Genomic DNA, 12967 nt, shown 5'->3' on the forward strand with positions numbered 1-12967 from the left:
GTTATGTTTTCAGTGCATATTTTGCATATTGGCAATGGTTTTTACATAAAACTTTTCTGAACTGTTTGTTTCCTCCAGAATGACTTGTCAATAAACTCAGAATACTATGAGTATGGAGAGCATTTCAGAGCACTTCTGCAACATTAGATTAATGAATACTGAGCAGAATCAGAAATCTTTCTCATAGCTCATCACCAAAAAAGGAGAAGAAATTGTTTTTCAGAATACCCTCTTGGTCACATACTCCCACTTCTCCCATTGAGCAATCCTTTGTTTACTTTCAAATCTGCTCATTGTAACACATAGGCTGGAGCAGGACAATGAAGGCCCTTTATTTCTCCAGTCCATCTGAACTCATGCAGGAATCTGGAGAGTTTACAACATAACTTGCACAATTTCTATATGTAAGTGGGAACTAAAATATTTTTCAGAAGAAATTAGAGATACATTTTAGAGTAGCCAAGTGTGGTTTTTCAGAAACTGCAGTTGTATGTTCCAGTATAGTTTGTTTTTAACTTAACTTACAGCCACCATTTCCAAGTCATGGCCACGTGCAGACATCTCTATTTCATGGGGGAAAATCGTATATAAAAAACCAGGCTTCTTGAGCCTTTGGTGAAGCTCAGTGGTACAGCACATGCCACTCCTGTGAAGCCCCTGGCTGGAGTCAGAGCTGGGACAGAATAAAGCGACCCTATTCAGGAAGCTAGCGTTCTAGCTTCCCAAGTTCACACTGTGATCCAGAACCCCTTGACTTTGCTGGTCCAACAGTGAATAATCACATGTTGATAACCAGGTGCAACTGTTTTGGCACTTTGAAAGTTAATTTTCTCTAATTTTTTAATAGGTATTTTGGAAATACTGTATAATACTTAGAAATCAGTAAAATGCTATTCCCAGAAATGCATAAGCCAGAGTTCTTTTAAAACTACGGTCTACCAGCGATGCTTGTCATCATCATATTGCAATGGCAGAACAGAATGTCACGCACCATTTTGGCTTGTGTTGGGCCAAAGGGGTTGAAGAGCAACAAAGAATAGTTCGTACAGCAAGATGCTTCGGGTTCACACTGCTCGCTCCGGATCCACGTTGTGTCTTATTTGGGCATTTTTTCTGATTTTTTGTTTTGTTTTGTTTTTTTGTTTGTCTGAGACACAGTCCTTGCCCTGTAGCCTAGACTTGCCTGGAACTCATTGGATAGCCCAGGCTGGTCTCACACATACTGCAGTGCATCTGCCTCAGCCTTCCTCCTGCTGGGGCTAGTGACCTAATCAACCGTGCCCAGCCTAAGTCTGGCTTTAGTCCGCCCATCCATCGTTTCTGAAGTAACCAACGGTTTCTGTGGCCCCTCAGTCCTGCTCTCCAGCCTTGCTCCCCTATTGTCAGATAGGGAAATGTCAGGACCCTGCTGAAAGAAGAAGAGATAATAAAGTGAGTCTGTATAATCCTGTTTTTATTTTCAATTTTCACATAAAAATAAAATTTATCATATTTTCTAAATGTTTATACCGATTTGTTTTTAAAACATTGAAATTTGTTTTAAAAACGTAAGCCCTTGTTAGTGAATTTGGGAGGAGTGTAAACAGGGCATACTCTTAAATGACTCATCTTTAGTTAACAGATTTAACAATATAAACCACAGCTCTACAAATACAGCTATTGTTAACCATTATGTAAACCACCTGCTTTTGTTCGGCTTTATTTTAATGTACATTTGAAATCAGACAATTTAATTTTTGCTATATGTTCAGATCTAGTTTTTTAAAGTAGTTTATATTGTTAGCGGGTTTTGTTTCCATTTGAGTTTTATGGGTTTGTAGATCCTGTACCTGTTAGGCTGTGGTTTCTTCTTGGCTCTCTGCTGTTAGATACAACACAGACCTAATGCACAAATCCTGCCCTGGAACCGCCCTTTACCACAGCCAGTTCTGAAACCTGCACACACCGGGATATGACTATCCTCAGCTTGCGTTTCAGATACGTTAGTACCACTTCCAGCCCATCGCCACTCGCAATTCTGTCACCACTTGATATCTTTTACATGGCGTCAAATATGTTTTCTGGAACAGAGCCGTTACTGGGTTTGAAGTTATTGGCATGGTCCCTATGCAGAGCAATATTCAAGGCTTTAGAAGTTGGAGACACTTCGTAGCTCCCTGGAATATCACTCTGGTGGACACACATGTGCTTTTATTAACAGTTGCTCCCATAAGGATAGGTATTTCATATAACCACGTGTAATAAGTCTTCTTTTATGTAATATAAGCATTCTTACCAAACACCATCTATTTCTTTATTTCCAGTGAAAGAATTTCTAGCCAAAGCCAAAGAAGACTTTCTGAGGAAATGGGAGAACCCTCCCCCGGTAAGGAAGCTATTTGGTTATCTACAATTGGAGATGTCTGTGTTAAGTAAATCAAGATTCTTGTTAACTTAGTGCTACTCCAGAAATTTTATTTTTTAAGTGTTATTGTAATTATATACTATGATGGGAATTCTATCATAATGATGTGATTTAATTGGTAATTTTTTATTTTTATTATTTTTTTCACAATTTATTCATTATATATCCTGATTGAAGTCCCCTCCCTCAACTCCTCCCAGTCCATCCTCCCTCCCTCTTCCCCACCATCCCCTTCCCCTAGTCCACTGAAAGGGGGAGTTTTCCTTCTTTGCCATCTGCCCATAGCTTATCAAGTCTCATCAAGACTCCCTGGATCCTCTTCCTCTGTAGTCTGATAAGGCCACATTGTCAGGGACAAGTGATCAAAGAGCAGGCAAGCAAGTTCATGACAGAGGTAGCCCCTGCTCCCTTTATTCAGGAACCCACATGGAGGCTGAGCTGCCAATCAGCCACATCTGAGCAGGGGGTCTAGGTCCTCTCCATGCATGGTCCTCAGTTGGTGCATCAGTCTCTTTAGGACTCCCTGGGATCAGATTTTTTTTAGCTTTGTTGCTATCCTTGTGGGGCTCCTATCCCCTCCATGTCCTTTTATCCCCACCCACCTCTTCTTCCATAAGACTCCCTGTGTTCTGCCCAAAATTTGGCCCTGAGTCTCAGCATCTGCTTTGATCCTCTGTTAGGTGGAGCCTTTCAGAGGACCCTCTATAGTAGGTTCCCAATCCTGTTTCCTCTCTTCCACTGCTTCTGGTGTCTATCCTGTTTGCCATTCTCAGTGAGAACTAAGCATCCTCCCTAGGGTTCTCCTCAGTATTTAGCTTCTTCAGGTCTGTAGATATTAGTATGGTTGTCCTATATTATATGACTAATATCTGCTTATAGGTGAGTATATACCATGTGTGTCCGTTTCTGGGTTACCTCATTCAGGATGATCTCTTCTAGTTCCATCTATTTATCTGCAAATTTCATGATTTTCTTGGTTTTAATATCTGAGTAATATTCCATTGTGTAAATGTACCATAATTTCTGTATCCATTCCTCCATTGAGGAACATCTGGGTTGCCTCCAGATTCTGGCTATTACAAATAAAGCTGCAATGAACATAGTTGAGCAAATGTCCTTGTTGAATGGTGGGGCATCTTTTGGATATATGCCCAGGAGTGGTATAGCTGTATCTTGAAGTAGTGTTATTCCCAATTTTTTTAGAGAGCACCAGATTGATTTCCAAAGTGGTTGTACAATTGGAGAAGCAAGCAGCTTCTCGTAGAATCCCTAAATGGCAGAAGGAGTCTTGTTGTTTTGTTTCTTGATACGGCCTGGGAATTGAACATAGGGCCTCATGTATCCAAGACAGGTTCTCTACCAGCAAGCTGTATGCCAAGACTGTTGTAAGTTTTGATACTAATTCCAGATTGCTATAATATAAGATTAATATTTTTTGAAATCTTGTTAGTTGACAGTTTGTCTCATGAAACATTAAAAAGGAGGCAAGGGAGCGAACATACTTGTACTATAGGAAGAAAAGCAATGGTCAGACACCAAGAGATGCCCTGTTGCACACTGTTCCCACTACTTGAGTGCGACAGTGTTAGCTGTTGCAATCCACCTATGTCAGTAAAAGCAAAAATCAGACGTAAAACCACAAAGCTAATTCAATCAGAGTTATAGGGACTTTTTACCTTTTTGATAAAAATTCCCCTAAATGTGAAATGACCACACAATGTTAAACATTTTATAAGTAAAATATAATATTGCTTTTCTTCTGTAATGACCCATTAAGAAACTGGGCTGTCTCTCCAATGTGTGCTTTACTGTAGAGTGTTAAACCACTGTCTGCGCTCCTGCAGCTGGCTAGAGCTGTCGTGGATAGAAGAACCATACCACAGCAGGCTTTGCTCAAGCTAAACACTGCACATTGAGGCTTGCAAGTTTTTTTCTGAGATTTTCATGGGTGTCTTCAGAATGAAACCTACTGAACAGATGGGTCAGCAATTACTACTTGTTGCTAGCACATAATTTATTCCTAGTATTTTTTGTTTTGTTGTGGCAGCAACAAGAATAGATTGATGCCTCTAATTCTTTGCTTCTATGTACTAGTCAAAGTCAAACAAAGATGTTTGTTTAACAAAACATCTATTCAAGGAGGAAAAGAATCTGATTATTGTTCTGAGACTCTAGCTTTGGTTCTCTGTGAAATGTAGACTTCTCTTCCCTTCTTGTTTTAGGTAATGCTGGGTTATTTCAGCTTCAAGGAGAAAGTCAGGGACCCTACACAGTTCTGAGCCCATTATCCAGCTTTATGACTGTTACCAAGTCCTAAGATGGTTATCTGGTTTTACAGCTGCTCTATGTTTCTGTGACTATTGCTTACTCTATGGCTGATGTTTGGTTGCTCAGCTATCGTTTAGTTTTGTGGGTGTTGTCTAGTTCTATAACTACCTGTAAAAACACAACACCCTTTCCTCAAAGGTATGAAAAAACTGATCTCTCAGTTTTAATTTTGTACAATAATTCACAGGTATTCTCTGGCCATATATGTTATTTGACTATGGGTTTGTAATTCTTAAAATATATAAATAGTTCATTTATATATTTTCGGATTTCACATTGGAATTGAAATATGACCATTAATATTTTAACCAAGACTTTATATGTGTTCGGATTTCACATTGGAATTGAAATATGACTATTAATATTTTAACCAAGACTTTTATTTCCTTTGTTATTTTTATATACTCTGTTTTAAAAACTATTCTCTACTATTGGACTGCTGTTAATCAAAGGGTACTGTAGAATGAATAATGTGAAATTAAAGAGTGTATATATAATGTTTCTACATGGATAGATACAAATTAAATTGTCCACTCTGATTATATAACACTGAAGTAATAATTGTAGTCTTGTAGGAATTTCTAATTTAAAAGTTTGTTGGGTTTTTTTTGTTTTTTTAATGCTTGCATAGAGTAATGCTGGCCTCGAGGATTTTGAAAGGAAAAAAACCCTTGGAACAGGTTCCTTTGGAAGAGTCATGCTGGTGAAGCACAAAGCCACAGAGCAATACTACGCCATGAAGATCCTAGACAAGCAGAAGGTTGGTGTCCCTGTGGCCTGCCCGTTCGCTGTTGTTGCATTTATATTGTTTATTATTACTATCTCGTGTGTGGTTAATGTGGGTTTTAGTATATGGGTACATGTCATTTATGTAGTTATCTATAGCTAGAACATATCTGTGCACACTAACAGTAAATACAAATTTTCATGTGTGCAGAACAAGCACCCTTCCTGCTGCACATCCAGGTTGATGAATGGAAACTTCGTAACTTTAGCTCATGTCCCATTTTAGTTTATAGTAGAAACTGCCTTGCTTGGCATGACTGGGTTTGGTCCATTTAAAATACCAGTTAAATCATGGAAAAATTGTAAAACCTATATTATGTATAAAAGAACTTTTTCATTGTCTCTGTATCAATATAATAAATCAGTTGTCTGAAACATTAATACTTTAAATACTAAGTGTTTTCTGTTTTTCTCCCAATCATTAGGAATATAGGGAAAGACAATGGTAAATATTGCTACCCATTACTTAGTTGTTACTTTACAGAGACTGGCTTCTTGGCCTCCTGGGATCCAAGTAGGAAACTGGTGGCAGCATAGTGGGGAAGTATCCAGGGGGCAGGTGTGATGCAGTAACTTTCCCATGGGGATGTGTGCCAGGGGACAGATGTGGAGTAACTGTCCTGTGGTGATACAAAGTAGCTGTACTGTATGTAACTCTGCATTACCCAATAGCCACATTTTAAGAAATAAAAAGTCGATTTTAAAGGCTGATCTGTTTAATAGCCCTGTGCTTAATGTTTAACCAATATAAAATTATTGTGTTTCATACTAAGTTTTCAAAATCTGTTGTGTATTTTACATTTCGATTAGTCACTTTTGTGTTAATTAGTAACCACACATGTTGGACATCATAGCATTGGACTATTTAACTTTCATTTTAATTGAAACTAGATTAATTTCTTACATGAAAAGGAGATAATGGCTTAAGTCTCTCCAAAATTGAAAGTGATTATAGACACATTCAGTTGACCATCTCTGTCAGCTACCCTCATTCACCCACTTCCCAGCCGGTCTTCATAAGCACTTCCTGTCCTAACCCCACTGTCTAGCTGTTCCTTTCCCTCCCCTCTCACTGCTCTTGCTGCATGTCTCTGCCAAGGGTCTCTATGCTCATCGCTGGCTTTGTCTGGAGCATGTGATTGGGATAGCCATACCTCCTGACATGAGCCTGCCCCAGCCCCTGGAAATGTATTCTCCTGATCCTGCCCTCCACCTGTGGGTATTCCTTTTGCTGCTTTTCCTGTCTCATTTTGTTTCTCCCATGTTCTTGAAGGAATGCTTCTTTCTAAGCTCTAGACTCTGACTCTCTCTCTGTCTCTCTCTTACTTTCTCGTACTCTCGCTCCCACTCCCTCTGTGTGTGTCTGTCTATCTGTGTTTCTATCTATGTCTCTGTCCTCTTACTTTGCTAATTCGCATTCTCTTTCTATAAATATGTTCTTATCCAACAACCTCAACCCTTCCTCAGGCTTTCTGTTCCTAAGCTGACAGTCTGACCATGGAGCTTTTCCGGGCCATTTAATTCCTGTCTTCCTTCTGTCCATGAGCTTATGGATCTCAAAGGGAGTTAGCAACTTGCCTGCTAACAAAAAGACAAGAGGCTTCAGTTGTGTTCTTTATTTGTAAACTACCTTCTAGTGTATGTTATATTTTGTAAACAGTTTATGAAGTGCTTTACTTCAAAATATTAAAAAGATAAAGATATTTACCATCTCCAGCTTTAAAATATTTGGGAAGACACTTTTAGCATCTTCTTTTCATACTCTAGAACCCTGTTAAGTAATTTATCAATGTGGTTACCTCGTGGATAAATCATGGTAAGGTATATTTTACAAAAAAATAACTGCAGTTTGATATCATTTCTGTTACTGCAGTACACTGGGTCTTGGCATAAATTAGTATGAAAGACTTTATATTCTGATTTTTGTTTATTTAATTTGATTAAGATATGTAATAGAATAACAGGCCATAATAACACCCTGTCTGCCAGTAAGTTCTTATAAATCACTCAATTAGGTAAGCTTCTCCAGTCTTAGTGTACATGGAGTAAAGGGGGAAAAAAATCAATACAGAAACTAAGGCGATCACATTACTTTTTTCTACAGTGTGTCAGATATTGCTAGGATATATACACACATGAGCACAGGCAAACATATACTTACACATGTGACAATAAACACATGTACACACATATACGCACACATAACAGACATGTGCCTGTTGCATCAGTAAGTCTTCATATCTGTATGTGGCATTGATCTTCCTGTTTAAGCCAACCACTGCACTATATAATCACTCCTGTGTCCGACAGCCAGTAAGTTAGGCCACTATGCTGGCCAAGGTTTATCTGATTTACATGCCTTTTTTTCCCTTCAAAATGTACCCTTATTATCCCCAGGACTCTTTCTGCCAGTCCCTTGTTTGATGCTCCAGCTAGGTTTTTGTAGTGACACCATGACTCCTAAAACTCCAGCCTCTTTCCTTCTCCCTTTCTTCCTCTCAGACAAAATGTTTTCCATGTTGTACCATGGCATTTCTTTGACTCATGTGAAAGCATGTGACATTTATTAAGTGAAGCAAGTTTAGCTTGTATCCTCCTACTTCCGAACCTGTCATAACTGTCTCCCAAACTCCCCTGGAACCTAACCTCACAACCTGCATACACGGTCTCTCTGTCTATGTCTCTGGCCTGAAAGCTAACTTAAGAAAAGAGTACATGATTTCCTGTGGGGAGGGGATGCTGGAGGGCCGGTCTCGTTTATTCATAGCTCTTCTAACGTTTCACTTGAAAGAACCAGATGTGATTAGTCAGTGCCCTCAAACACATGTAATAAGCTAATATAAATATTAAAAGTAAATGTTAGTTTTGTATGAATTTTGAAGATAAAATATGAACTGCTTCCCAAGGGATATTTGTAAAGTGTTCTCTGACATGTTCTTTACCAAATTTTCAGAAGCGCCATCCTTAACCATAGCTAAATGCAGCCACCACTCTTGCTTGTTGTTGTGTGTTTCCTCCTTTGGGACTGATTCTGGGAGCTAACCTGGGCCAGGCTTCTCTGCCTTCTCTCTTGAGCCTTTATTGTCTTTCTTTTAAAATTATCTCAGCTCTTACCTTTTTAAATAAGCCATAGTAACAGCTGGCATTTTTTGAGCTGTTACTGTGCGCCAGGCAGTAAATGAGCCACGTTACTTCCATTGTGTCACATGACATGTTAAAGATCAGAATTGTAGGGATGAAGATTCTGTTCAGCATCACATAAGCAGTTTCTGTCCTGACAGCTTATGACATCATTGTTCTCACTTGCCAGCCGCTCATATATTGCTATTTATATATTCATGTATCCTTCAAGTAGGCAGCGTTTTCTTAGCCTGTCACTTCACCATCTTTTACAGTTTATATGTAGAGATGAGTAGAATTAACAGTAAATTCAGTTTAGTTAATTTTTTAAACATTTACATTAAAAATTAGCTAAGCATATATGCCTTACCAGTTTATATATCAATATTAATTCAGATGAATGTCTGCTTTATTCATACCTCATATATATATAGTTGGCTTAAGTTTATGATGCAGAAAAACATCTTTCTTGTGGCTTTTATTACTTCATGAGCCAACACAAATTTTATGCCTAATTAAAAACCTGCTGTATCATAAAAAATCAAACACAAACATAAATTCTCCAGGTGGTGTTAGTTAAGTGACTTATGATAATCATAGGCTACCTGATTCTATAACTAGTTAGTGTGTCGACCGTAGTGACCTAACAACCTCATTGTATGGCTTTTGAAAACCGAAGAGTTGAAGTAGCGTTACAGAAGTCTCAAAGCTGGTTAAGTAGAAAGTCTAGGCTAGAACACACATCTTCTGGCACCGAGTCAGTTATCCCTGGCCCAGTGTTGTTCACTGCTAACCTTCCGTCAGTCCCTGGCTGGTCAGCGCCCTCGAGGTTTCTGTGGCTGTCTCCCCTCGGCAAGCGTCTGGCCAGAAGAAATCCACCCCACTCATGTGCACATCCACATGGCTGCTCTCTCCAGCACCCCAAGACCTTCTGCTCCTAAATCCAAAACAGTGTTCCCCGTAGAATGAAACCCCTGTCCCCACGAGGTCACAGTTGTTTCCCTTTCTGCGTGACCAATCCAGGAAATGTTTATTGTAAGGATCATATTTTTCCATTTTCTGCTCTGTGGATATGTAAATTGAATTTTTAAATTTTAACTATTTCTTCAAGTACAGTTTGAACAGATTATTCACTTTTTCCCACTGTTTTACTTTTTCAGTTCTTTTACTTTTTCTTGATCTTTAACCACCTGCTACTTATTGAGGTAATAAGTGATTTGATCATGTCATTAGCAGCAAATATTTTCACATAACTTTTAAAGAAATTTTATAGGTCTATTTTGTTCCCATTTAACTCTTATTTCTTAACTTGATAAATAGTTTACTTTTTTTGAGACCGTATCTCACTATGTAGTCTAGACTAGCCCTGAATTTCTGATTCTGCCTCCCATGTGTTAGGACAGTGGACGTGCCTCACCACCACCGCCGGGACACACTCGATCTGAAGGGCAAGGCTACAACTCTGCTGGGCTCAAAACATTTGACTCTTACTAGCCTGGTTGACTGTTACTAATTCCTTCGTTGAAGTCTAATAATTCTGCTCATCACTGTGACTATTAGATGGAAGACATTTTAAAAATGAGAACAGCTTTTAAGTTTATTTAAATACATAAATGTATCTCTGTCTTTTGAGTGCAGGTCGTTAAGCTGAAGCAAATAGAGCACACTCTGAATGAAAAGCGGATCCTGCAGGCGGTAGAGTTCCCGTTTCTTGTTCGGCTGGAGTACTCTTTTAAGGTCAGTTGTACCAATGTCTAAGGAAGACATTTCCACTCAGATATGCTGTTGACATAGGAAGAGGTAGTAGAATTCAAGTGAGATGATGAAACTAGAGAATGGACATGAGCAAAAATGAAATGCCGTCAGATTCTATGTAATTAGTACCATTGTGCTTGGGTGCTTCGGCAGCAGAGTTCCTTGGAGCACTGTTGAGGAGCCCTGTGTGATGTTTCATGGACGGCAACACAAAACCAGCTATCCCAGTGCTGCGTGGACTGACATCTCATCAGTCAGTCTTGTGCTTGCTCAAATGAAGATGCTGTCTGCTTTCCACAGAGCGTAAACCCTTCCTGTTAGGACAGCGTTTCTATTCACCTAGTAATCTGTACTCTGGGCTTTTGTGGTTTTGTTGTTGCTGCTGTTTTCTTGCTAACCAGGGAGAGCACCCTCTGTGCCACTGTTCCTGAGTCAGATCAAGTGGGGAGGGTGATCCTTTAAATCCGAGCCTCGCTGGCTCTGTAGAAGCACTGCTGAACCATCGGCAGCATTTTGATTTTATTTAGTGCTTTGTTCTTTAAATCTAATAAAGCCCGATATGCTTAAAATATGAAAGCCATTCATCGTGCAAACATAAAATGTAAATATTCTTATTAGCTTTCCAAATTGTTTTTTAACTTTGTTATTCGTTTGCATGTGCTGTGCTAGTATGTCATGGCTGCAGTATTTAATTATGTCCCCTGCAAGAACAGGAATGTCAGAACTCTCAGGCTTCTCTGTGGCTGGAATCCTAAGGGGCAAGAGAAGAGTATGGAAGGACTAGAGCACTTTGTACTCAGTGTCTCCCCCTCAATTTTATTGATGTGTCAAATGGACTTTGACTTTGCCCTTTCTAACTGAATGTAGAGTCATCTTAAAATGTTTTTTAACCAATATTTTATAATGTGTGATATTTTAATTGAGTAATTTATAGTATTATTTGTTATTTGTTTATAGGATAATTCTAATTTATACATGGTTATGGAATATGTTCCTGGGGGTGAAATGTTTTCACATCTAAGAAGAATTGGAAGGTTCAGGTAACTAGTGCTCATGTCTTCCTTCCTTGAGTTTTCACATGCTTGTCTTCACTTTAAGCCAAAAATACATTTGATTTAATTAGCCCATGTTTTATCCATAGAAAGTGTTAGGTGGATACATTAATAGGAGGCCATACCATACATGAACTTTAAAATTCAAATGAGAGCACTATGAAACCAATTTAAATATTCTTCAACTGGTAAGTATCGTGAGATGATTTGAAGAATTTCTAAAAAACATAAAAATTAAATTTAAAAAAACAGTATGTATTGAAAAATACATAGTATTTAATAATAGTATTTAATAGTGTATAAATATTATATATTAAATATTTGTATTAAATGTTAAATATTATATATTAAATATTATTTAATAATATATAAATAATAACTATAATATTAATAGTAAATAATAGTATTTAAGACTATATGCTTTGTGATTTATAATAATATTTAATGAGCATCTGCCATCCTGGGTCTGCTTTTCCCCTTGGGGTGTCCAGACACATTGTGCACCAGGCTAGAGGGCAGGAAGCTTAACTGGGCCAGTGGGTCCAGACGGGATCTCGGTCATCATGAGTGTGGGGGAAACAGCCTTCTCCAGAGACAGTGTTCAGTGAAACAGCTCTTTTATTAGGGGCATGAGAGCTGTATAAACCTTGAGGAGTGGGGAGTGGTTTTCAGAGTGAGGATACATTATTGGGTGGGGTCCAGGTTCTGGGAATGCTTCATTTGCATGAAGAGGAATTCCAGTGCTTGCTGGACATATCCTTATAAGGAGAGGGGAAGTTTAACCTGAAACCTGGCCACCAGGCTACATGACCAACTCAAGGGTAGCAGAGGTGGGACCGGGTCGCAAGGATATGTGCCCTGAGACATGCAGCCCCACAGCAGGGAGGAAGCTGTCCTACACCTGCCAATGTCAGGACAAGAGCTTTGGGGTTTGGACACCTAACTCTTACTTCAAAGTAGCTCCCATGATCACACAGCTCTCTGTCTCCATAAGCATTTACAACAGAAATATAAATAAGAATGAATATAAGGAAGGAGATATAAAAATAATAGTGCTATGGTGAGGAGATTTTATTATAACATCTTTTTAGGATTTAATTAAAGCTTTTCTTATCTTGAGCTCCTTAACTATATACATAATTTGAATTTGTAATGTGTCAGGTTATTACTAATATACCTCCATTATCTGTGTACAAGGCACATAGCTATGACTGCAAATTAGTAATCTTTCATAAAATGAATCTAGAATTAAGACCAGAATCGGTTTTACTCAGTATTCAGGATTCAGTTAATACCTAAGTGTGAGTTTAGTTAAACCTAAGTGCAAGTTCCCATGGGACTGATGACTCAGTATAGGGTGATGGTGGAGTTCGATTACCACAAGAGAATAATGCATAGGCAACCGTTAGTTATTTGAATTGCCTGAGGCCTAAGCAAGATTCATTTATTAGTCTTTAGTACAAGGGAAACCTAGCATGTCTGAAGGCTGTGTAGTGAAACGTGGCTTTTATTTGACTTTGAT

General features: G+C 38.6%; 1 protein-coding gene across 4 annotated transcripts in view; it reads left to right on the forward strand.

The window, feature by feature from the left end:
• Nucleotides 1-12967, forward strand: part of Prkacb (protein kinase cAMP-activated catalytic subunit beta) — a 100784-nt gene that overhangs the window by 64253 nt on the left and 23564 nt on the right. For all 4 annotated transcript variants that reach the window (XM_021647983.2, XM_021647982.2, XM_021647984.2 and 1 more), the window contains exons 2-5: nucleotides 2304-2365; nucleotides 5364-5492; nucleotides 10277-10375; nucleotides 11351-11433. In XM_021647983.2, coding sequence (XP_021503658.1) covers nucleotides 2304-2365; nucleotides 5364-5492; nucleotides 10277-10375; nucleotides 11351-11433 — 373 coding nt within the window. The remainder of the gene's footprint in view (nucleotides 1-2303; nucleotides 2366-5363; nucleotides 5493-10276; nucleotides 10376-11350; nucleotides 11434-12967) is intronic.

The sequence above is a fragment of the Meriones unguiculatus genome, chromosome 10, assembly GCF_030254825.1.
Source record: "Meriones unguiculatus strain TT.TT164.6M chromosome 10, Bangor_MerUng_6.1, whole genome shotgun sequence".
Classification (NCBI taxonomy): Eukaryota; Metazoa; Chordata; class Mammalia; order Rodentia; family Muridae; genus Meriones; species Meriones unguiculatus.